Source organism: Quercus lobata, chromosome 9 (genome assembly GCF_001633185.2).
Source record: "Quercus lobata isolate SW786 chromosome 9, ValleyOak3.0 Primary Assembly, whole genome shotgun sequence".
Classification (NCBI taxonomy): Eukaryota; Viridiplantae; Streptophyta; class Magnoliopsida; order Fagales; family Fagaceae; genus Quercus; species Quercus lobata.
In genome coordinates this window covers 391679-418413 of record NC_044912.1, presented here as the reverse complement: position 1 = coordinate 418413, position 26735 = coordinate 391679, and the positions used below count along the sequence as shown (strand labels likewise).

Here is a 26735-nt window from a genome sequence, read left to right as displayed (position 1 = left end):
CTCATAGTTTTAATATATTTATTAATACTATTTCTTTATGTGACATTTAAAAGTTATGAGTTATCATGTGAGTGGAGTAATTCATCATCAAAATTCAATGTTGATTTCAATAAATAAATAATAAAAAAAAAATCCAATGTTGATATTATGTCTTCTTCTTTTTTTAGTGGGAGATATTATGTCATTTGACCCCTAATAACTTATTCTAGTTAGCTTGCTGAGTTGTAACGATAATTTCTTCTTATTTATCAGCATGGTCTGTCTTCTATTATGTAATACCTCAGCATATCCCATACTCCAAATCAGGTAATTAACCTGACCATTATTGCCATACCCACCATATAATTAATTGTCTATATATGGATAATGCTGTTACTCCATAAGTCATTTAAACTGTTCTATATATAAATATTGCTATGCTCATACAAGTATCTACCATTGTAACCCAAATAAGAGTATTAGAGAGAGAGACACACACAGAGGAGAGAACATGAACAAGTTGGCTGTCTTTGTCGTGGTTTCTTTTGTTCTTGTATCAAGTCTACTTAACCTTTCTCAAGGTAAAGCTATTTTGATCATTTTTGTCAAATTTAAGCTTTGTTTTGTCACCTCAATTTTACAGAAAGTCATGAACTGTTGATTACTCAAATGATATATATATCTACCTCTATTTGCAAAAATAATGTGTCTATATTTATCTCTTGAATCTGATTTTATAGGTGATGATCAGCCTCGTTGCCGCGAACAGATTATTGTAGCGGGCACATGTGCCCAAATCAATTGTGGAGCAAGCTTTCCAGCGAGTGCACAAGCCAGGAACTGCTCTTGCCGACCAGCTTCTGCTCGCCAAAGCAGATGTGAATGCGATGTCGTCACTTGCGGAGAAGATAACACCATTAAACCAACCTCTTTGGGGGTTCATTAGTCCTCTGATATTGTCCACTTTAAGAGGTTCCTATAAATGTTATCATTTTTAGTTCACATTCATGAACTTCATAATCAACTACTGTAATAGCAATAACAGTACTGGACTCTTTCGATTATCGAAAACTAAATAAATAAACAGTGGACTCTTTCTGCCTCTAATGCAATACCGTTCCTACAGCATGTTGCTTTTCATGATAATAGTAATTACAGCTATAAACAAGAGTTCAAATGACTACATGATCTTCTTAATTAAATCACCTAAAATGAAAACAGGAAAACCATATTAAAGCCAAACAGTATCTCAAAATTACATTGTTGCAACATAAACTGTTGCATTTCATTAAGATAACTCGAAATTGTTATCGCATTGAGTTTTCATAATCACGAAGAATAACGGCACATATACAACTACTATCTTAGTAAATTACGATCCTCTACCACTGGTTATGTTTCCAAACCTTGAATTGAAACTCCTTCTCAGTGTTCTCACTTATTGAATTTCACAATAAACAAAGTAAAACAAAAAAAAGGTGGAAAACAGAGAGAGAAAGCAACAGAAATTTGATGACAAAACGATCCATCAATTCCACTCAACCAGAGATCTGTTTATATAAGTAACAAACTAGCAGTTGTAACTCTTAACAGAACTAACGGAATTTACAAATAGCGTGGAGCCAATGAGGCATTGACATCTGGCAAGGACCAACGACTACTTTAGTGAACAGTTCCAATCAATGAAATGGCGTTTCTTCTTGAATGACAAAACGATGTCGTTGCGTAAAATAATAGAAGTAAATGAAAACAAAACGCCGTCGTGCCATTAAATTTGAAAAAAGCGGTGCCATTTAACTTAGAGTCTTAAAGAGCCGTTAAATTCAAAACAGGAACCTCCGTGGTGGGCTTTCATGTTTTAAAGAAGAAGAATTATAAACAACAACTTGTACTACTCTACTAATTTCTTGTTAAATTTAACAATAGTGAAGTGCAAGCATGCACATCCTCGGTTTTGCAGTGAGGTTAACAACTCAATTATTTAAACAAAGTAGGTGTGAAAGTGAGTAGTGAGAAAACAAAGAACAAAAATTATTCAACTATGTTAAAAAAAAAAAAAAGGAAGGAAGATAATTATATTTATGAGAGACTAAAATGACAGCTGGGGGCAAAGTTTGACATCATCAACATATATAATTAGGAATTTCCCTCTAAACAGAAAAATGTAATCTTAATATTCTGTGGATTTCTATTACGTTCTAAAATAATTAATGATTTTGGTAATGGATTTGCGCCATGATAAATTGAAAAAAAAGGAACAAAAACAACACTAGAATAAAAATATACAAGATTAAGAGAGTCCACTGTGTGCTATCGAAGCTAATGTTCATAAACAAGTTAGAAGCAATGGTTGCTAGAGATTGAGGCTCTTTCAGAAGACGTCTATCCACCTGTCTGTCTGAACCCAAACATCTGTTAGCTAGTTCCTAAACATCTGAATGTCCTTCATCAGCTCTGCCACCACCTCTTTGTTACCAAAAAACTGAAAGAATTCCCTCCATTTCCCTCCATTTCGTTCTTCTACCCTTGCAGCTCTCCTCCATCAGGATTGGTTCCAGTTGAAAGACTCTTGTCTGGACTTGCTTATTTTGTTGCTGTTGACGCCCTCCCTTAGATCTTAACTGTTAGCTACCTTACACGTAGAAATCAAACTTTTACTATGCATGACCACATTAGTGGCAGGGAAAGGATTTCCCTTGCTTTGTTCCTATAAGTCCAAATAGACCATAAAAATAAAAAAAAAAAAAAAAAAAAAAAAAAAAAAAAAAAAAAAAAAAAAAAAAAAAAAAAAAAGACAAATGAGTCCGAGAAGTACTTTAAGTTCTTTAAAGTGTCCCTGATATCCTTCAGCCAGCTCTAAATCCAAGCCTGGAATGAGTAAGGCTGAATGAAACCACTTCTAAGGGACAGACCAAACCAAACAAAAAAAGAAAAAGCCTTTTAAAAATTCCAAACAAGTAAAAAACCCTTTGCATACTTTAACATAAAGCAAACCATAATATTTGGAAAGGAAAAGAAGGAAATATATTAGAATTCTAGTTTTCATTCATTTTGAACTACTTGTTGTCAATGTGTCATGCCTTTACTAATGAGCTTATGCTTATGGAATTCTAAATAAGGACAACCCAGAAGCCTAATTTTGAATGGAAGAAAAAAATATGGGGGATAGAACTATAAATCAATATACATTTGGCAGTGAGAGCTTCCAATGTTGATGTTTACTTGCTTTCGAGCACATGAAGAAAAGCTTTGCCTTGCCATTCTTTTTTCTTACATTAAAACCAAAACAACACAAGAAGAAACAGTACAAGATTCAGAGTTTGCAGCCTGCTATCCAAGCAAGTGTTCATAAAGAACTTAGGGGCAAGGAGTGCTATGGATGAAGCCACCGCCAGGAAATTTGTCCACCTGTCAAACCCAAACATATGTAAACTGTTGAATGTCCTTCACCACAGCCTCTCTATTGGCTAACTCTGCCGCCTGTTTGTTAATTCTAAGGAGAATGCAATATCTATATAGAGCTTCTGTTCATGTATAATATGTGTTTGGCTTGCATGCATGCACAAACAATTAATGGAATTTATTCTTGAAAATCTGTGGCAATATCTACTAGTGGCAGGGTCATGTTTATTTTGTGAATGTCCACAAAAAGATCAAAAAGGAAGAAAAAGCTCAACTGAAACAACCAGCCATGGACATGCACCTTCTCTATTTTTTCAAAAGAAGCTTGGATCCCCTGCATTTCCTTCTCCTACCCTTGCAGCTCATCTCCACTAGGATTGGTTGCCAATTGGCACACTCTCTAAAGGTCTTACACTTGCTTATGGCCTTTCTTTGTTTTTTGAACTGTTAGTTACCCTGCACATAGAAATCAAATTTTTACAATACAAGACCACATTAGTGGCAGAGAAATGATTTTTCTTCAAGGTTGTCTTGTTCTTATAAGTCCAAATAGACAATAAAATGGACAAAAACGACAATGAGAAGTACTTTAGGATCCGCACAACCCCCTCCCTTCATCCAGATCTTCATCCATGCCTGAATCAAGTAAGGTATAAAATGAGCAATGTTATGTATAAAATGAGTTTAAACAATTAATAACACAGATCAACAATGCAATGCCAGTGATAGGCTGATACCACACTTTCCATTCAAATTGACATTACATGTATTAAACTCCTGAATGTGTGAAAATAAAATCCAGGGGAAAACAAAATAAAGAAAAAACGAAAATATAATTTACAAAATGCATAGGAAAAAGATATGTCACATTTAAATGAAATTCAAATATTATTAAGGTGCCAACCATGCCTTTGCACAAGCATCACGTGGGATGATGGGGTGTAAGATGTTTTCCTAACATTGCAAAACAATGGAAGCAAATGGCTAAGGCCATTTTGTACTTTGTGTTCCATACAATCTATTATTCATAGTATTTGTTTTCATTAGTTTTTTTTTTTTTTTTTAGATGAGAGATAGAGATTTTCATAAGTGACATTACTACATTTTTGAACTTTTTCTTTAATCAGAATCATAAATTCATGGAATTCTACTTTATTCATATTGAAAAACCTGTCATGCAAACAAATTGAGGTTGTGCTTGTATATTTCTAAAATGAAGACAGGTAGGGCAATGAGGAGGGTAGGGAGAGATTCAGAGTTTGCAAACTCTGCTGATCTAATCCTAGAAGCAGGAGGATTGAGAAAAATATTACCTATCAAACTCAGAGACACTAACGTTGTAGAGAAGATACATAAAGGCAGCCCCACCAATGGTTTAGTAATGGTTAGATCGAGCTTTTGCAAAACATGTGAAATGGTGGTGTAGACCAAGTGTCAATGTAGAAGGGAAGACATTTGATGAAGCAATAGATCTGTAATGTGCATAGGAATATGAGATTAGAAATGACATAGCGAAAAGTCCAAATTCTGGACATTATATCCACAAATCTAAGATTTTGATTCTGCCACCCAAAGTATGGGCAATGTCAAGAATCGCGACAAAGAGTTCATAGATGCCCCTACTCGCTTGATAGGACACTTATGGAGATAGCACTGCAGAAACGAGAGGATGTGGCAGTGTTACTGAGGGCATTTTTTCAAGCAAAGGAGAGGGAACTCTGCAAGACTTGCTCTCAAATATCTCTCCCTCTCTCTAATTCTCTCTCCTCTCCACTCATTTTGCTTCCGATTCAGTGTGTGTGTGCTTCACCTTGTGGAGAGTTTCTATGCTTAATGAAAATTTGAAGGAGTGAAGTATAACTTTAAATGGAAAGAAACAACATGAGATAGAACAATAAACCAGTACATTTGGCAGCAAAAACTTTCCAGTTTTGATGTATAATTGTTTTCAAGCAGATTATTTCTTCTGATTTTTAAACAACAACAACAAGAAGCTTTTTATTGCAATTCTTTGTTTGTCCTAATCAAATTGCTAGAAGTCTCATTGACAACTCTAATCAAACACATGGTGGGCAATCCATCAATAAATGTACATAAGAAAAAGGCATTGTAGCAACCAACAGAAACTGAATTAAGAAGAAAGACAGTGACTTACAGGGGAAAAAGTTGATTAACCTTCAAGGTCACTTTCACTTAGCTTTTCACGACAGTCTTTGTACTCACTTGACTCCTCACAGTTAGAGTTACCAATACTTTTTGGGTGAGGTTCATCATTAGAGCTTCCAGCCTCATCATAATCATCTCGAGTTTGCTTGGCTTTGTAACCTTCCGCTGCCGCCATCAAATTGTCAAAATTATGATGTCTTTGAGTCATAGTTCGATTAAGATCTTTGATGTCTTTCTTGTATACCAATCGAAACCCACATTTCTTCACCTCCAAGCCCCTACTATAGTTTTCAATTCTAACCCCAATCTGACTGAATCCATCTACATCACATTCCCACACTAATTTTATGCCTTTCTCCTTGTAGTATTGAGGAAGCAAATAAATTAGCCAAATATGATCTGATAAAGGAAAAATGTCGCCAGTGATCGGTGCAAAAGACATTTCTTTTCCGTTGGCTATCAAGTAACAGGCGAGATAACAATGTTCGTGGATTTGGTGACGTGGAAGAGAACAAAATACAACGCAAATAGCAATCCCCATCCACTCATTACACAAAAGAGAATAAGGTTCTTGTATACTAACTTCATCCCCAATGCTTTGATGCCTAAACCACTCAGGAATTTCACTTCCAGGAATAACAATGTTATATCTGTTCTTAAGAAGAAAGTGACCCTGTAACATACCATGCATGTTGTTTAGAACTGAGAGAGAGAGGAGAGAGAGAGAGAGACCTGAAGGTGCTTTCTAATCATTGCAAAAAACATGTCGATGAATCCTTGTTTGTTAGCCAATTTACTACAATTTGAAAGATAGAGTGATTGCTCACATAAAGAATCTCGTTTCAATATATCTCGTATACTTTCCAGAGAGGTACAACCATATCCCCAAATGGTGCAAATATTTAATGGAAGCTTTGGACATAATGGAAGAATTTTGCAATTTTTCACATACAAAACTATCAAAAAAGATAATTGAGCAATACTTTCCGGAAGGCAACTAAAATTATTTCCACTTAAGTTTAATTTTTCTAGAGAGAATAAGCAACCGACATCACTGGGGATTGTCTTGAGATTGCAATAACTTAGATCCAAATTGGTCAATGAACACAAACCGGATAGAGAAGTTGATAACAAGCTCATGGGATCGGGACTTCTCGCCGCCTTAAATCCACTGAAAACTAGTTTTTTAAGATTTTGAAAAGGAGCATTAGAATAAGGCAAAAGTCTTGTAGCTGTTCCACTCACATCAACGTTCTCTACACTTTCGACCGTCCCCAAGTTCTCTAGTAGTTTGCAAAGTTTTGAGCATCCGGAAAGATTGACATTTTCAAGCGTCTTCATATTAAAAAATGTGCTAGGTAGAGACATGATATTTTTGCAATCTCTTAAACCCAATGAGGTGAGACTAGTCAAATTCCCAATTGATGTTGGTAATTTTGTAATAGCAGTGCCATCCAAGTACAGCTCTGATACATGTTCCATGTTCTCCCTAAATTCTGGAATTTTTTTTTTTACTTTTGAGCAATACGAAAGAATAAGGATCTCAAGAGACTCCATTTCAAACTTACTTGGAAGCCTTTTGAGGTTTTTGCAACCTTTTAGATTAAGAAGAGTGAGCTTTTTATGAAGTCCAATTGACGGGTGCAAGCCAAGTAAATTTATAGAATAGTGGAAAAATAAGTCTAGCTAAGAAAATGCAAAGGAAAAAGATATGTCTATTTAAGATGAGATTTGGCAGCAAAAACTTCCAGTTTTGATGTTTACTCACTTTTAATCACATTAAAAGCACGCTTTTAAAACACCAACAAAAGCATTTTCTTGCCATTCTTTGTTGTCAAATCGCTATCAGTCTCATTCACAACTCTAGTCAAACATGTGGTGGGCAATCCATTAATAAATGTACACTAAAAGAAAAAAGAAAAAGAAAATGCAGAAACCAACAGAGGAAAGACAGTGACTTACTGAAAAGTTGATTAAGCATCGGGGTTACTGTCATTAGATTCATCCCAATCGCTTAACTCCTCATCACAGTCCTTGTACTCACTTGACTCCTCACAATCAGATTTACCATGGGCTTCTGTGTGCCTTTTAATCCATTTTGGGTTCGGTATGTCGTTAGAGCTTCCTTCTCCATTGGGTCCAGCCCCATTGTAATCATCACGACTGCGCTTGACTTTGTGACATTCCACTACCACTGGCGAATGGTCGAAATTATGATGGACAACATCCATGCCATCATAAGGAGTGATGCTGCTGTTGCTATACTGGACCATTGTTTTGTCAAGATCTTCAATGTCTTTCTTGTATATCATACGGATCCCCCATTTTTTTACCTTGACTTGGCTGCTTTCAATTTTAATTCTAATTTGACTGAAACCATTCACGTCACCTTCACACAATAATTTATTTGATTCCTCATCCAAGAATTGAGGAACCACATAGACTAGCGAAACGTGATCTGATGAAACCTTATTAATTGAGGGACAGTAACTAATATAAATTCTTTTTCCATTGGCTATCAACGAATAGCTAAGATAGCGATATGAATAAAAATTATTCGTACAAAACACAACGCAAAAAGCAATTCCCACCTTCTTACACAAATGAGAAGGTTGTTTTATTTTCACTTCATTCCCCATGCTTTGGTGGCTAAACCACTTAGGAATTTCACTTCCAGGAATAACAATGGCATATGAATGATATGGATAAGAAGGATTGGTTTTTAGGATTGAGAGAGGGAGAGAGGGAGTGAGCTTGAGGTACTTTCTTATCCCTGAGATAAACCAGTCTATGCAGCTTTGATTGTCAGCCAATTGAAAGCAATTTTGAAGACCGAGAGATGGTTCCAATGAATTGCTTGGTTTTAATGGATCTAGTAACATTTCCAGTGAGATACAACTTTCTGCCTCAACGCGTTCAATATTCAATGGAAGCTTTGGCAATGATTGAAGACTTGTGCAATTATTCAAGTACATCGATTTCAAATTTGAAAGTCGAATGATGCTTTCCGGAAGGCAAACAAAATCATTTCCACTTAGATACAACCATGTTAAAGAGAATAAGGAACCAATATCATTAGGGATTGCCTTGAGATTGCAGTCCCTTAAATCTAACCAGTACAAAGAAGACGCAGGTGATAGAGATAGAGAAGAGAATAGCAAGTCGATGGGATGAGGAATTGTTGGCATTGAATAAAACGGGAAGACCTCATACCACGATTTATTAGATGATAACCCCTTCCATCCTTTGAAATCTAGTGAACCAAGATGTTTTAATAGACCAATGGAAGAAGGGACCTTTCTTATAGCAGTTTCGCTCAAATCCAAATACTGTAGACTTTCGGCATTCCCTAGGTTCTCTGGCAGTCTTTCCAGTTTTGAGCATCCCTCAAGATAGACTTCTCTAACCAACTTTAAATTAAAAATGATATCAGGTAAATGCACAAGATTTTTGCAATTACTTAATTCTAACAAATAAAGGTCAGTCAAATGCTCAATTGACGTGGGTAGTGTTGTAATTGCAGTACCACTCAAGTAAAGGCAACGTACACGTTTCATGTTTCTCCCAAATTCTGGAATTTTTGTTATTTTTGAGCAACCATAAAGACTAAGTTCCGTGAGACACTCCATTTCAAACTTGCTTGGAAGACTTGTGAGGTTCTTGCACCCATCTAAATTAAGAATAGTAAGCTTTTTATGAATTCCAATTGATGGGTGAATCTTACGTAAATTTATACAATCTTCAAGAACCAAACTCTCAAGATTTGGGACTTTAATGATGTCTGGGGCTTCAATAAATTTTAGAGATTTACTCAGCTTAATGAATTTCAAATTCTCAAAACTCTGTTAAAAGCCAAAAAAGAGAAAGAAAAAAAAAAAGAGTAAAACAATTAGCTTCTACAAACAAACTTATTATAAAAAATAAAAAATAAAAGTAGTATAAGGGTATCTAAATTACCTTTGATTGGAAACTTGATGTCAACGATTTTGATGGGTACCCTTTCCAATCAAGAACTCTTAAGCTATTAGGAAGATGTTTGAGATCATGCATAAGTTGAACACCACAAATTTTAAGCAATTTTAGATCTTGCATCTTTGAAAAGGCTTCAGGATTCCAATATACCTTTTTTGGTTCATACAACTCTAGTACTATGCCTTGAATTGCCTCTGTTCCCTATTAGTAAGAATAAGAGGGATTAGTATAAAATGTATTATTACTAGACTAATATAATTTAAACTCCATCATTCTTTATAAAAGAAATTATGTTGAATAACAAAATAAGATATATTCTTAGTTTCTTTTAATAACCCCTTACCGTATTTTTTGTCAACACATTATCAATATCTTTAAACAACCACAATCTACTACGTTTTCCCGGGTCTTTAGAGCACTCTTGAGAAACTATATCTCGGCCCATTTCTTGTAGTAAATCATGCATCCACAATTGATTTTCATGCAATTTAATGAGAGACTTATCAATAAGAACCCTCAATCCAATTATAGCATGAAGCTCAAGATAGTCTAGTATTTTTATGACGTCATCTCGTTTCTTGTGATTAAAAAAGCATGCAATATTTAAGAAAATATTCTTCTCTGTAGCTTGTAGTCCATTGAAACTTATTTGAAGCACATCAAATATTTTTTTTTCAGGAAATTTTTTGAGCCTATCCAATTCACTTTTCCATTCAGCAATGCTTTTACTAAACAAAAAAGAACCCAAAACTTCAAGAGCCAAAGGAAGACCCTCAGAGTAGTGTACAAAAGCTTGGGATAGCTTTACATAATCTTCAGCGGGATGGTCCATTTTAAAAGCATTCAAACCAAAAAGTTGAAGAGCTTCATCATTATTCAATAATGTAGCCTCATATATTTCTTTTACTCCATGTGTCACTAGTAAATGCTTATCTCTTGTTGTTATAATAACCCTACTACCTGAACCAAACCAGCAATGCTCCCCAGCTAACTTCTTCAATTGTTCTAATTCATTTACATCATCAAGAACAAGAAGAATCTTTTTGTTACGTAACCTATTTTTGATCATGAGAACTCCTTTATCAACATCTTGTACCTTCAAATCTCTATCATTTAAAAGTTCCTTCAAAAGTATTTGTTGTATCTTACGTAAACCACGTTTTCCAGATTCTTCCCTAACATCAGCGATAAAACAGCAAGCTTCAAATTTATTGTAAACCATATCATAAACAACTCTAGCAAGAGTTGTCTTACCCATTCCTCCTGTTCCCCAAATTCCTATATAGCGAACATCATTTGACTCTATAGCTAAATGTGACTTCAATTTCTCAACTCGGGATTTTATAGCTACTAGTCGCTTGGTATCTATTGAGGATGGATAATTCAAATTATTTAATATCACTTTCACAATGTCTTGGATAAATTTTGTCTCAGGCCTGCAAAGACGAGAAAACAATAAAATATGAATCTAAATCTACTAGGACAAGATCCAATATAAAAATTTAGTAGATATATGGCATTTAGTTTAGTTGGTTAAAAACTGAAATTGGGACGATCAAATGTAACTGAATGCTTCAAGCCAAAATCCATAGATCTAACCATGTAAATACTGGGAATTACTACAGTTCATTTTGAAAATACAATTATGGACTGTTCCATGATTCCTTTCTTAATTTCCATAGATAAATTGCGTTTGAAGGTTCCTACATTTTACATCTTCAATCTTTTATCTGGTTTCTCAAAAAAAAAAAAAAAAAAGGACTTTAATATGTTTTTCTCATTATGTGAAATTTCATACGAAACGTTTCCCTAGCTACTTCCCAAGATCTTGACATAAGTTGACATGAGTTACTATTAATAAAAAAAAATAACAAAAATTGACATAAGTTGTGACTCAAACCTGTCCAAAAAAAAAAAAAAAAAATCGTTCCATATGAATTATAAGAGCTCTACTACAATATAAGTTGTAGAATTATATAATAATCAATCATTTAGTTATCGTTATCAAAACATTCACAACAAAATTAGATATTATATAAGCTCATATCAAAGTCATATCATATTTCATACTATAACAATCAAAATTAGGGTAAATTACACTAATCTCCATTGAGATTTATCGAAATGATGATCCTCAAACATTTGATTAGGGTAAATTACACAAATCATATCTTATTTGTGTCCATCGTTTAGCTCAAAAAAAAAAAAAAAAAAAAATCTTATTTGTAATATTGAGTATTCATATTGTGGGGCCCAATAGTTTATGGGCCAGGCCCGTTTACTCGTAGGGAGTCCGAAGGTCCAAGCCGAAGAGGGCTGTGGCCCAAGCCCAATAATGTAAAGCATAGGTTAGTCTTAAGATACCGCCGAGGACAGCTCAGTCCTCGGCAAGCCCAAAAGTCCCACCAAAGAGAGGGGCAAAAACGGTATAGGACTAAGTTTGAAAGAAAATCTAAAATATCCGGGGAAAGCTGCCCATACTACCACTCAATGCTCTGCACCTGACAGAGCCGCATTCTCTGGCTTTTACAACCACCCCCAACGACTTTGAGTATGGGCTGATGGGACAAGTATCAGTCTTGGAAAGTTTGACCCTACACGTGGACGAAGGACAGCGAATATAGGCCAGTATAAAAGGGAAAATAAGTGACCTAGGAAGGGGGCTGGGAAAAATGGCCAAAAACCAGAGCCTCCCAGCCCACCTCCAGGAGAAAGATTCCAGGGGTGAAGAAAACCTAACCACGCACGAGCACCATGAAAAACCCACCACTTGGTGACCAAGGCCTAGCCTTTCAAACCCACGCTCTACAAATGACATTGTTTGGGCCTTTTCACGTGCGAATCCAACACTGTTAGGTTCGTCACGAATCGTGTCCTTACACATATAATATGAGAATTGTTTCTATATACATAGCTAATTTTTATGATAATATTTGTTGAATTTATAAACTTATTACGAGTCATTGATATTTATATTGCTTATTGTTTCATACGAAGCCAGTGGTACCTTTCGTTACCGTCGTTCTTATTGATATGTATATTAATTACAGTACCACTTGTTACTGTTCCGACGGTAGTGTGTGAATTATCGGGCTTTTAGCTTAAAACTCATTATTACTGTATTTTTTTCAGATTAGCTACTTACTTTTATAGTGAAAAGAGGTTGCTAGGACATGATCACTTTATTGCAGATAGACTACTGGAAAGATTTTGAGCACTTGTTTATGAAAATTTTTCTTAGATATTACGATTTTAAGTTTTAATTTAAAAAGTTTTCAAAAAAAAAAAAAAGTTTTAATTTAAAAAGATTGCTTTTTTTTGAAGAGTTATCAGTACTTTTTAAAATTTTTTAATGTTTAAATGTTTTGCTTTTTTTTTTGAAGAGTTATCAGTACTTTTTAAAATTTTTTAATGTTTAAATGTTGTATACTTTAAATTCATTTGGTTATTTTGGAGATAAGATGAATTACTATGTGCTTTGATTTTGAGATTGAATTTATTTCTTTTAGAGATTTTCTATAGCAGGTTAAATATAGACTTTTTGAATCCAAATTTTTGGGTGTTAAAACTTGTTTTTAATTCAGGTATAAAATTCAATTTTCATTATAACTCAATTTTCATAAAGAAAATTTAAACATTAAGTATATTCATTATATTAAAAAAAATGATGTTAAAAAGTGAAAATTAATAAATAAGCAAAATACCTTTATTAAAAGTAGAAACTAAAATCAAACAATTAATTATGAATAATTTGCACACGCTATCAAATGTTATCCTTACAAAGTATATACAAGAATTGACAAAAATACTAAAACGATTATCAACAGTATTAAGCTTAGGTATGAATGTTTAATATGTATTTAATTATGTTTATTCTTAAGTAAGTTTGTAAATATCTAGAGGTTTACAAGTTAGTCAAAAGGTTAAGTTGGAGTTCTTTTTTCAATAAAATTTTATTTTTGCCTAATTTTTGACATTTTAAGCTCAAAATATTATGTTCTAACCAAGGAAATAAGTTAGTCAGATTGGTACTATAGCCCAAAAGGACTAGTATAGTTACAATTGAGGCTCCATATGATTAAATTATAAATCCTAAATCAATCCTATATATGCCCAATGTGAGACTCAAAACACATCCAATTAAAATCCAATAAATCTAAGGCATCACACCATCAAACCCTATTTTCTTTATACTTACATGAGGAATATAATGTTCACACATTAAATATTGTAGCATTTACTATTGTATTTTTTTTTTTTTTTGACAGTATAAAATTTATGCTACATATAGGAAGAGTTGTTTAACACATATGAAAGAAAGATATAAGTCAAATTAAATTACCTATCTTGTGAATGCCACCCAGAGAGATTGGCCACTTCTCTCAAAGCATCTCTCCATTTTTGCACCTTCTCCTTAAAACGTTCTTCATGTTCAGCAAAAGCTTGTGCAAAAGTTCCTGTTTGCTTTCGTACATCCGACGGATCAACATTATAAAATATAGGTAGAACTATTATTCCCGTCTCTTTTATGCATCCAATGACCTTTGTAAGCTCATCTAGGCACCACGTTGAAAATGCATAGTTACTTGAGAGTATGACAATAGCCAACCTTGATTCTTCTATTGCTTTTGAGAGCTCTGGTGAAATTGATTTTCCTCTCTTTAGTTTTTCATCATCTCTAAAAGTTAAAATGCCCTTTTGTTCCAAAGCAAAATATAAATGGTCTGTAAAATTATTTCGGGTATCCTTGCCTCTAAAACTTAGGAACACATCGTATTTCCATTGAGGTGTAAAAGAAGAAGATGATGATGGCCACAAGGCTCTTTCAGTGCTCATGGAAGCCATTGAAATTATCCTAGAAAATGTTGAACCAAAAATTAGATAAAAAGTACATTCAATTAAAATTGAAGAAACAAATTAAAACGAAAATATATTGGCAAAGGGACAAAATGGGCTTCTGCCCTTTTTGGGCAAATTAATTAGCCTTTTGCCCTTCTTCCTAAACTAAATAGGGAAATACCCCTCTTTTGAAAATCGAATTTTTCAAAATCGATTTAAGCCCTACAGTGACGTTTTCAAGGACCTATAGTGATGTTTATAAGGATTTATAGTGGCGTTTTGTAACTTGATATCCATGAAATCGAGTTATAGGCAATCATGAAATCGAGTTATAGGCAATAAAATTGCCTATAACTCGATTTTATAGATATTAAGTTATAAAACGTCACTATAGGTTTTTAAAATGTCACTATAGGTCCTTAAAAACGTCACTATAGGGTTCTGGAATTTTTTTTTTTTTTTTTAACTCGATTTTGAGAAACTCGATTTTCAAAAGAGGGGCATTTCCCTATTTAGTTTGGAAAGAAGGGCAAAAGGCTAATTAATTTGCCCAAAAAGGGCAAAAGCCCATTTTGTCCATTGGCAAAGAGAGAAAAAGAAAAAGAAAAAGTTGTTGTAGACTTTTCAAATCAAGGAGGGAGTGAAAGGAGAGAAATATAAGACATGGATGTGTGCAAGAGAAGTGAGAATTTTACAGATTTGGAGAATTGCTGCAATTCTTTGTAAAGCATCTAAAATCTTTTGAAACAACGCTTCTTCAATACAATTCTAATTATAGAAGAGCTTCTTATTATCTGATTTAGCTCCCACTTTTCTAAAAAGTCTCCACCGATCCAATACTCTTCTTTTTACCTAACTAAGCACAACTAGTTTTTCAACATATTGTTATTATTATTCAAATTGCATAAAGACCCCTGAGGTTTGGGTCAATTTCAAAACACACCCTCTGTGCTTTTAATTTTGTATTATACACGCCGAGGCTTTCAACAATGACCCATAAATCCATGATCACTTGAAATAAGAATTTTGTCATTACCAAAATGAACAACACAAAATTAAAAATTGCAGGGAATTTGTTTGCAATTGAACCAAATCTCATTGGGTCTTTTTAAATTTTAACTAAAGTTTTGTTTATACTTTATATTACTTTCTATCTCTAGCTTTTTTACTTGCTTTAGTGAAAACTTTTTATTTTTTTATTTTTGAGTGCTTTAGTGCAAATTTGATGACAAGGAATTTCCTGATGGCCAGCTATAAAGTCGTATTTATAGTATTTATATTGATTTTTGATCAGCAATAAAGATTTTTTTTTTTTTTTTTTGAGACAGGACAATAAGTTCTATTCACTTAAAAAAAAAAAAAAAAAAACTATAAACATTCATATTGCTAGCTTTCTATATATTCCAGATGCCATTTGATCGTGGAGTGACACACATAAATGCTTAGGAAGCGTTCAGTTTTCCGTGATGTTATATTACACCATAATATTACGTTATTGTAATCTCAATACAAAAATATAACATTACATTATTTAGAAAGGTGATGAGATTAAGGTGATGTAATATATTTTGTAATTTTAAATTATACTAATGTTAGAAAAAATAAAATAAACCATAAATCTTAATACCACATCATCGTAATGTGCATCACATTAAGGGGACATCACAGCGAACTAAACATGCCCTTAGTGGATTCTGGAAACTTTATGACTAATAATACATTCACTAATTAATTTAATATAAGCAATGTGTGTAAAGTAGCTGAAGAAAGGTACAAACAGTGCATAATTACTTTATTTTTCTTTTATCCGCCTACCTAATTTTGCACTCAGATTGTTGATAAGACAAAGGTTACTTTGTTTGCATTCGGTTTCTGTTTTTTTTTTCTTTTTTGGAAAAAGATATGTTTGGAGCCTTCAGTCATGTCGGGTTTATAATTTTTTCAACTCATATAACCCAACCCAACCCACTACGTATATGAGTCTATTTTATAATTGAAGTATATTATATGAAATGTAATAATTTATTGAAAAAATTGTTTACATTATTACTGAAAGCCTAAGGCAGCATCCTCGCCTCTTTGTCGCCTCTCACTGCTCAATACCTGAGAGAAATTAGTAAAAATTTATTTACAGTACCAGCCTTTTAGACTCCACTTTATGAGCCCAATTTCTCACAAAATTTTAAACCCAATTTCTATATTGAAGAGCTATGGAGTGACCTAAAAGCCTAGAGCTAAGACCTTCTCAATTCTATCAAACTTCTCCCTCTTTAATTGCCAAAATCCATGAGAAGAGACTAAATCCAATATGCACAAAGAAACCTTCTAAGTTCTTGGTGCTATTTGGTGTTTGGAAACATTGAAGCAATCTCTAAATCTCTAAGAGGCCTTTGAGTGGCCAAGGAGACTTTGTCTTAATATTGGTGGTTAAATTCGCAATCCAAAAACTAAAAGAAAAGATTTGAGGAATTAGTTGCTAGTTGGTGCTAGAGGCTCAAGTACATAGTCATTACTTAACTTACAAGGTTTTGTAAGTGATTTGTATTGCAACTATTCTTGTTTAGTGGATTGTTTGGTGCTATAGGCCCTGATAGTTTTTTTGCCCAATTTTCGGGTTTTTCTCTCTTCAAACACTATGGGGGGTGTTTGTGTTGTGATTGGGATTTATTGTTGTGTTTAATGTCCATGCATATTCCTATTGGCTAATGACTTAAACAATTGGACTTAATTATGTAATTAGCTTAAAATTGACTTCAGCTGTAATATGGGGGCCTAAAATTGTATCTCTCGCAGGTAAGTACTTTGGTGGAGTACAGATTTGATGACAAATACCATCAAGTGTAAACACACTCAGCATTGTCAAAAAGAGGAAAGAATAACCTCCTAGTGGTAGTTATATAAGTTCTATGTATATATATATATATATATATTGCGTTTTGACCAACTATAAAGTTCTATTCATATTGCTTTGTTCTATGACTATCTCTACTGAATTATTGTGATGTGAGCAGCACAAATGTTTCACGGCACACAAACACCCACTAAAATTGTGTTTGGTATATAAGAGCATCTCCAATTGATTAGACATTTTCTTATCCAAATTGTAATGAATTAATCATATAAGAGCATAGATTAGGTATCAATTAAAACTGAAGAAAATAAATAACAGGAAAATAATTCAAGGAATAAGAAAAAACGATCCTATGTGGTTTTTTTTTTCCAGAGAGGGAGTGAAAGGATAGAAACAAAAGACATGAATACGAGCAAGAGGAGTAAGAACTTACGGATATGGAGAATTGCAGCAATTGGCCGTTGTAAAGTAAAGCTCTAAAACCTCTTGAAACAACGCTCCTGAATAGAGTTCTAATAGAAAATTTTCTTATTTTGTAGTATTTGTTATTGTGCTTTGGCAATGCTCTCAGCTTTGTATGAGGAGAAAACGATTCCAATGTCTTCTTTTATCCTTACTACCACCGACTTATTAAATGCATTTACTCTTGACTTTGCTTTTTTGGTTTCTTTAGGTGTGGGACATGTGGGATGGACCTAATTAGTGCTATATGCAAAGTAATTTACTCCATTAAGAAAATAAAAGAGAAGAATATATGAGTAAGTTCCTGGTAACTAGTATAAAGTTTTGTTTAGAGAAATTTTTAAATTTTTTGGAAACAATGTCGGATTCAGATCCTATTATATAATCGCCTTTTTAATAGAGGAATGGCCTCTATTATTTCTGTGTTTGTGAAAGAGAAAAGAGGGGGACACTTGTTCGTTTATTTATTTAAACAGAGTAGGGTTAGCTTCATGGTTATCTGCTGTAAAGTCTGTTAATATTGTTTTCTTCAATTTCGTTGCATCTTGGACTGCATAAATGCTCTAGTGGAAAACTTTTTTATTTATTTTATTTTTAAATACCAGCTTTGTACGTAGAAAGTTGAAAAGCTTGATCATCAATAAATATTAAATGCCAGTACTTTCGGTGGAAAATTCTACCCTCCAAGTGGGGCTCACTCCCACTTCCAGGGAAAATTTTCTCATGGAGCGAGGTAAATTCTATGGACTTTCGGTGCTTTTTTTTTTTTGTGCTGACCTTGCATTGACCCATTTTTTTAGAAAGATTATCTAATGGGGCAAAACTATTTTCGAACATGTGAGAGTGTAAGATATGGGATGAGCTTAATTAGAGCTATATGCAAGTAATTTATTCTCCCATCAAGAAAAGAGATGAAAGTTAAGTTCCAGATAATTAGTAAAGTCTTGTTTACACTTAATGAGATATGGGATGACAATTACTTTTACACATTCTATGTAATTTCCTGAAAGTCTTGTTCTAATTGCTTTTCGAAAAATTATAAAGTTATTTTTATTTAAATGTTTAGTGGAATTTGGAAACTTTAGGAGTAATACATCTTCTAATTAATTTAATATAAGCAGAGTGTAAAAAAACTATGCACTTCAAGTCACAAATAATTTGAGAAAAAAAAGTACACATATAGGGTGACTTAGACATTTATTTAAGAACAAATAATGTGAGAAAAAAAAGTGAGAACTAGGAGCAAGCAAAGCTCATAATCCATATCAAGATCATTGATATTAGAGCTACTTTAACATCAACTGAAGAATTTTTACCCTTTCAAATTAATGACTGCTTCTTTAAAATGAATAATAGGATCACTCTATAAATAACATAATTGTTCTTTAAAAAATTGAACATGCCAATTAATGAAAGGGAGTCCAAAAAATCCAGGCTAATAATAGCAAATTAATTTGTTCCATGCCTTTTCATGAAGTGTCGCCATTGGTTCCATTTTTTTTTCATTGAATTGTTTGTTGATTTTTCAAATTTTAGAGAAAAAATTTTACATTTATATGAGGTAAAAAGTAAAAATTTCACCAAGTAGGATGTGCCATTAATCTTTTCCCTTCTATAAGACTATACAAAGTGCCATTGATCTTTGTGAGTACCTTCACTAGGACAATGTATGATGAAGATACTGCAAGGCAATGCTTCTGCCTTAGCTAGATCCGTTTATAAGACTCAGTTTTATAAGACCCTAGTCACTTTATTTTATAAGACTATATTTAATTTTTAATTGTTGTTTTTGGATTGATTGAGTGGGTTCAAGAGAGAGATGATTATCAACCAATTTTAAAAATATGATAAACAATTAGATTTAGACCCCTATGTGATTAAGAACAAAGAGATTGACACTGTGATTTGGGAAAATTATATACCTAAGTAAAACTTTCCTTGTGCTCAGTTTCATAGTCTGAGAAGACAAAAATAAAAATAAATAAATAAATAAAAACAGAGAGACAATAATTGAAGAGGAAAACTATCAGTATTAAGTTGAAGAGTTGAGAGGAAAGTTGTAGCAAGCTTCATGATTGGAATTAACTTCGTGGTGGCCAGCATGGGTTGAGATCACTGATGCAATCGCTATAAATAGTTGAGATTGATAGATGTAAAAAAGCAACTTTCAATCTCAACCATTGATTTAAAAAAGTTAAGAAAAGATTTATGAGAAGTAAAAAGTGAAAAAAATTTGTGAGACAAAGGAAGGTGAATTGCACCTGGTGCAATACCTACCGGATCAAGAACTTGTGGATAGTAATGGTTTGTACTTTAATGAAGTTTTGAGTTCTGTTCATGTGAGAGAGCTTAGGAAAGTTCCTCAAAGTTTCCGGATTGACTCTTAGTCCACTCATAAAAATATCAAAATTATTACTTTATTTACACTTTTCATGATTTTCATAAGATAAATAAGTCTAGTCATAGCAACGTATCATATATATATATATATATATATCTTTTTAAGAAATAAGTCATTGACGATTATTCGAAGCAATTATGTGACATCATGACAATGATTAAAAAAGAAAAAGTGACGTCGTTATAATGGTGAATTCCATAATTAATTTAGATGGATCCGAATTCCCTAAAAAAAAAAAAAAAAAAAGACAGACCCAAGAAAAAATCTATTGATTTGTTTAATGCTATATACAGGCTGGCTCAAGCTATTTGGGGCCAAACGTGATATTTTAAAAGGAGTTATTTATTTATTATTTAAATGTCTATTAAATATTATTAATTTTTTATTTAAATTTTATTTTTCTTATATTTTGATGTTCTTATCAAGAATTTTTATATTACAATCTATTTGAACATCATTATAATTATTTTTTATTCTCAACTTCCTGTTGTATCATTTCATTATATTCTAACAATTTTTTTATATAAATTTCTTGTTTACTTGTGAGATTAGTGAACTAAAGGTTTTTGTTATAGCTGGTTTATTTCTAGTAACAAATTTATTTAGAGATATTTTTTTTTTTAAATTCAATTAATTATTTTTTAATTATGTTGAGCCTAAAAAATTTTAAAATGGTCAGTGTAACAAATATGTTTTAAGGATAAAAAAATCATAATATTTTTAAAATTTATATATAATAATTATATTTTTTTTAGGCTAGCTAGTGATCAAGCAGGAAAATAAGTGTTATTCAAAGAAGCTGAAAAGGAAAAAAATTAATTAATATTTTAAATGACACAATATAATTTTATTTTTTTTAAAAATTATATATATATATATATATATATATATTTATATAGAAAGAGATCACGTAAAATTTCTAAATATTTCTAAAATCAAAATAATATATTATCTTACTTTTATTGCCCATTTGAATTGAGAAGATGGAGAGAGAGTAGAGTAAAGTTGACCAGAAATTAGTAGCTCGTTGGGATCAGATAATTGAGCTTTCTTTAATTTCCTTCCACTTACTCCACTCCTAAAAAATTAAAAATATCAAAGTTACTGACTTTTTATTCTTTTCATGATTTTCGTAACATGAAATCTCTAAGAATTATTAAAATAAAAAATAAAAACAAAAATATTATCTGACCATGAAACTTATATACTAAGGCGAAGGCGAAATTTTAAATTCTTTCCATAATGCTTTTTAGCGAATACTATTCTTTACAATTAGTTTACTAATAAGTTGGTCACTTTGGTTTGATGGAGCAACCGTTAAACATATGACACAACCCCTTAGTACTTAGCTCATTGGTACTGCCCACCAATTAAACAAGAACAATGATTGCTGGAATTGACACTGAAGTCCTGCAATTAATTTTTTTTTTTTTTGAGAAAAATCCCCTCTGGGTAGCGATCATATTATTGCAACCTTAATAAATCGAGTTGATACACCTCAAAAACGTCTGGTGGAACAGACTCCATCCAAACCAAAAAAGAAAAATTGGCGGCTTGTCTTGCAAGCTTGTGAGCCACACAATTTCCTTCTCTATTAATATGCTGAAATGAAATAAAAGAAAAACAAGAACTTAAACTTTTGATATCTAACAGAACATGTCCCATAGCCGAGAGGTCCATGAGCCTTCCATTAACAGCTGTAATAATGTTTGTAGAATCACCTTCCACAACCACTCTATCAAACCCGAGTTCCCTAGCAAAAACCAAAGCCCGGTGAGCCGCTAACACTTCCACCATCTCCACCGAAGCAGGCAGCGGAATTTGTTATGAGAGAGCAGCCATAACTAATCCTTGTTCATTCCGGATTATAATGCCGATGCCAGCTAGTCCAGCCTGTGAGAAGACTGCGCCGTCAAAATTTGCCTTGACACAATTTGCAGATGGTGGTCTCCATCGTACTGCCCGAGCTGTCCGTGGTATCTGCGCATGTGTAGGACGCAGCTGCTGAAACTCCTTGAGAGCATCGAAAGCTGAAGCCGAAATCTGACCCAATGGAGTTGAGTTTTCACCCAACCGGAGCTTGTTGCGCCGCATCCAAATTGCAGAGGCTGTCATTGCGAAAAGCTCGAAAGAGTTTTTCTCCATTGAAACTTTATCAATCACGTCGAGGAGAGATGTGCAGTGAGTAGTGGACGCCTGAAGTTGAGCAAAATGGACTTTCCAAATATCAACCAGTTTCGGGCAAGACCATATAGCATGCAAATTATCTTCTGCGTAGAGCTTGCAGTCCGGACATATTGCATCATCGAGAACTTTTCTCCTCACAAGATTGGCCCAAGTTGGAAAGGAGTTATTCCCAGCTCGCCACATAAAGGTCTTTACTCGGTTTGGAACCTGAAGCCGCCAAATAGCCTTCCACACCTTCGGATCATCAGCTGCACCTGTGCTATTGACGACCTCTGTTTCAGCAAGGTCTAAACAGAGCCTATACCCAGACCTGACCGAATAGACACCGTCCCGGGTATGGGGCCAATATGGGACGTCTTCTCTATTGAAAAGACTGAGCGGAATGGCCTTAATGAGTGCAGCTTCCTTCGGCACAAAAAACCTATCAATCTCATCTTCCTTCCAGCACAAACTATCATGATTTATTAGGCTATACACTCTTGCATCAGCTTGATCATCTATGACAGGGGATAAAATCTTGCCTTGCCAAGACCCAGGTAGCCAGGAATCACCGTAAATTCTTACTTTTGACCCATTCCGGATTCTCCATTTCAAACCTCGCCTGATGATTTCTCTTCCCTTCAAGATGCTTCTCCAAGCAAAGGAGCCTCTATTTTCCTTAGCATCAAAAATGGTCCCATGCGGGAAAAATTTAGTTTTGAAAAACTTGTAGAATAGAGAATCTTGGTTTTGTAAGAAGCGCCAAATTTGTTTGCCTAGCATTGCATCATTGAACTTTTGTAGCTCCCGGAAACCCATACCTCCAAGCGATTTAGGCCTACACATTTTACTCCATTTAACCCAATGAATACGCCTTCTCGTGCCTCGTTGACCCCACCAAAACTTCCGGATCATTGTTTCAATCTCATGCAAAGTGTGATAGGGAGCTTAAAACAGTTCATAGAATATGTGGGAATGGCTTGCACAACCGCCTTCAACAGAACTTCCCTCCCGGCTTGGGATAGAAGTTTCTCCTTCCACCCTTGGAGCTTCTTCCAGATACGATCTTTGATGAAAGCGAAGCTAGTTTTTTTGTTTCTTCCCACAAAGGATGGCAAGCCTAAGTATTTTTCATATTGCTTTACTTCGGGAACACCAAGCAGGTTTATGATAGAATCATGAATCCCACTATCCGTGTTTTTACTGAAGAAGAGAGTAGTTTTATCTCTATTCAGCTTTTGTCCGGATGCATCTTCATAAGTAGACAGAAGGTCCTGAATGTGCATACATTCCTAGACCGAAGCTCTGCAGAAAAGCAAGCTATCATCTGCAAAAAATAAATGGGTTAATCGGGGTCCACCTCTGCAAATAGAAATACCCCTAATCTCGCCAGCTGCAGCTGCCGTAGCTAGTAAGCCATGCAAACCCTCAGTGCAAAGAAGGAAGAGATATGGAGATAGAGGATCTCCTTGTCTGAGTCTTGCAATTAATTAAAACAACTGGTTCTATTATCTGTTGTATAATAAGGTTATTTTAAATTTTATAATAGTAAGTTTTTAGGGGCCATCGGCTTTAAAAAAAAAAAAAAAAGGGGAATGGGACAATAGGTGTAGGGTGTAGCTTCATGGTTATCTGCTAAAAGTATGTTGATATTGATTTTTTTCCATTTAGAAGTAGTAATCATAGTGTGGACTGCAAAAATGCTTTAGAGAATTTGATCATCAATACTGCAGTAGTATTGGGAGGAAAACTCTACTCTCCTTGATTATAGTGTTCACTTTGGCCCACTTCTAGTTCCAGGGAAGATTATCCAATAGAGCGAGGTAAACTACATGCACTTTCGTGCTTTTTTTTTTTTTTTTTGTTCACCTCCCTGACGCATTTTTCGGAAAGATTTGACCAGTTTTCAAATAGAGAAAATAGAAGACACACATTGTCAATTTGTCATCTTGTGAGTTTTTTTTTTTTTTTTTTTTTTTTTTTTTTTTTTTTTTTTTTTTTTTCGCTAAATGGAAAAAAGGAGGTCTCTGGTATGGGCTCATCGACCCCACGCTACACGATGACAATGGGTAATACCATATATACCACACGAGCCTTACTGGTGTTATTGCTTGAACTAGTCATCTCTGGATGTTGGGACAAAGACTCCTACCATCAAGACACACCCCTATGTGGTGTCATCATGTGAGTGTGTGGCCAGGAAAAATTTCCAATTTATTTTGCTCTTCTTTAATATAATATAGAAGCTATTATAAGGAATGGTCAGCATAATTTGATTTTTTTTTTTGGATATAAGAAATTTGTCTCATCAAATTATTTCATTTTCTATCCATATATGAGACACTTAGAACAAACTAACATAGCTACGATTTAAGTTCACGAGGGTGAAATTTATAACTATCATACATGCATCAGGAGCTATCGTCGTCTCCTGATGATAGCTCTTTATCATCAGACCAATATATCAATCGGTTTTTGGTGTAGGTGAGAATTGAACCCCAGATCTCTTATTCAATCATCAGAGACTTTACTAGTTGAGGAACCCACATACATGCATTTTTATATACTCACAAACATATGTAAATTTATACAAGCTTACACAAACAAGCACAACACATAAATTATAATTTTTATATATAATATTTAGGGCCAATTTCTATAATAAAAATACCACTCATGAGAATATGAAGCAGTATTTTTAATGTCAGCAAACTCATAAAAATATAGTATATCTATTATATTGTATTTATTTGATATATATATATATATATATAAAAGAGTAAGTTGTATTGTATTTTCTTAGTCAAAATTCCACTTATACAGTTTATATCCGTTTTTGTTAGACTCATAAAATGATTAAATTATTACAATTTTAAACCATATAGTAACCATTTGTGCGTCTAAACTTTTAAAGAAAAGAATATCATTTTTTTTTTTTAAGTTTATATAATTAGTTCCAAATTTTATTATTTATACATTTTTATGAAAAAAAAATCAAAACATAAATAATTTAAAGTTATACTCATAACACTTTTGAAAGGTAGACAATCGGTTTTACATCTTTTTCCTCTTGAATTATAATTTTTTCTCCTATATTTATTTATTTACCCTTTTTTATAACTTGTGAACATTAGATATTAATTTGATATAACAGGAAACCCGCTGGACTCCCTTGGTTCCATTGTAGTTGGAACCCCACAGGCCCATAATTGGTTAACCACGACTAAATTAGGCCAATACAAAGTCTGGAGTTTATGATAGTTGAATAAGATATTTAAAGTTTAATTTTTGCCAACACCAAAAATCGATTAGTGTCTTCTTCTGATAATAAAAGATATAATTATTAGAAGCGAATACCATAAGTTGAAATGGCTTAAAACTTTATCCAAAAAACAGAAAGAAAAAGAAAGAAAGAGCCTATCTAATGCAGATTTTATTTTATTTTTAATTTAAATATAAATAAATAATCTAATGTTATTTCAACAATATCATGTAATATTGTTCAGACAGTTGGATAAAGATTCCCTTGCAGTATTAATCTTGATTAGTTACTTTAATAAAATAAAAGCAATCCGTTCACTTTGTGACCTCTACAAAGCCACTTTTTATCTGCCATTACCAAACAACTTTTCCTCATTACGATAATTTCTCAGCATCTTCCGCTAAAGGCGAGGCGATTGATGTCCCCCTTTTGTCCTTCAGCGAATTAACCTGAAAAGAAAGTCCACATGATTCCTTCCTCGTCATTTTCACTTATGCTACATGGAAAAGCCAGTACTTTGTGGAAAGTTGAAAAGCTTGATCATCAATAAATATTAAATGCCAGTACTTTCGGTGGAAAATTCTGCCCTCTTTGATTTTAATGCTTACTTTGCATTGACCCAAATCACAAAATCCACCGACCCACTAAACCCAACACATAGTTTCAAAGGAATAAATCTTAGTATATCCTACTAAATCTTAGCACCACAATTTTATACAAAAAGTACATTCAAATAAAATTTTAAAATGAAGTAAAACAATTAGAAGGAAGATAAATTAGAGAAGAGGGAAAGCATTTTGTTGTGGAGATTTTTATTTCAATGAGGGAAATAAAAGGCACAAATGTGTACAATTGGTTATAAAGCTCTACAACCTCTTAAAACAATGCTTCTGGATACAATTCTAAAGTTACTTTTCTTTTACCCTTAATTAATACCCCGAGAGTCCCCGACTAGTTATTCTTATATGCATTTGCTCTTCACTTTGCTTTTTTGGTTTTCTTCTTTAAACGTGTCATATCATATGAGATGAACTTAATTAGGGCAATATGTAAATAATTTACTCCCCCATTAAAAAAATAGGAGAGAAAAAAGTGTAAGTTCGTGGTAACTTTTATTAGAACTTTTTTACTTGCTTTAGAGTTTTATTTTTATTTTTTATTTTTTTTGGGGATAAGTATGTGAGAGGAAATTTGATAACAATTACTTTACACATTCTGTGTGGTTGAAAAGAAAG

General features: G+C 33.4%; 3 protein-coding genes across 3 annotated transcripts; all 3 read right to left on the bottom strand.

Annotated features, from left to right (window-relative positions):
* Positions 1-3014: 3014 nt before the first annotated feature.
* On the bottom strand, positions 3015-6324 carry LOC115959020 (inactive disease resistance protein RPS4-like). The gene is made up of 2 exons (XM_031077313.1): positions 5537-6324; positions 3015-4017 (listed from the first exon to the last, which is right to left on the bottom strand). The coding sequence occupies exon 1, from the start codon at positions 6236-6238 to the stop codon at positions 5552-5554; it is 687 nt and encodes a 228-aa protein (XP_030933173.1). The 5' UTR covers positions 6239-6324; the 3' UTR covers positions 3015-4017; positions 5537-5551.
* A 1196-nt stretch (positions 6325-7520) lies between these two features.
* On the bottom strand, positions 7521-9639 carry LOC115959939 (disease resistance-like protein DSC1). Its single transcript, XM_031078616.1, has 2 exons — positions 9505-9639; positions 7521-9389 (listed from the first exon to the last, which is right to left on the bottom strand). Exons 1-2 carry the CDS (start codon positions 9637-9639, stop codon positions 7521-7523), a joined length of 2004 nt encoding a protein of 667 aa, XP_030934476.1.
* LOC115962231 (TMV resistance protein N-like) lies at positions 9372-14368 on the bottom strand. Its single transcript, XM_031081131.1, has 3 exons — positions 13862-14368; positions 9505-9720; positions 9372-9389 (listed from the first exon to the last, which is right to left on the bottom strand). Exons 1-2 carry the CDS (start codon positions 14362-14364, stop codon positions 9696-9698), a joined length of 528 nt encoding a protein of 175 aa, XP_030936991.1. The 5' UTR covers positions 14365-14368; the 3' UTR covers positions 9372-9389; positions 9505-9695.
* Between the last annotated feature and the right edge of the window lie 12367 nt (positions 14369-26735).

What these genes read in the sequence shown, in the direction of transcription:
- LOC115962231 (XM_031081131.1), bottom strand. Translation starts at nt 14,364, where the DNA reads ATGGCTTCCATGAGCACTGAAAGAGCCTTGTGGCCATCATCATCTTCT. An exon ending in GGGTGGCATTCACAAGATAG is followed by an intron (nt 9,721 to 13,861) that starts GTAATTTAATTT and finishes TCTTACTAATAG; the next exon opens with GGAACAGAGGCAATTCAAGG.
- LOC115959020 (XM_031077313.1), bottom strand. Translation starts at nt 6,238, where the DNA reads ATGCATGGTATGTTACAGGGTCACTTTCTTCTTAAGAACAGATATAAC.
- LOC115959939 (XM_031078616.1), bottom strand. Translation starts at nt 9,639, where the DNA reads ATGCAAGATCTAAAATTGCTTAAAATTTGTGGTGTTCAACTTATGCAT. An exon ending in CATCAAGTTTCCAATCAAAG is followed by an intron (nt 9,390 to 9,504) that starts GTAATTTAGATA and finishes GGCTTTTAACAG; the next exon opens with AGTTTTGAGAATTTGAAATT.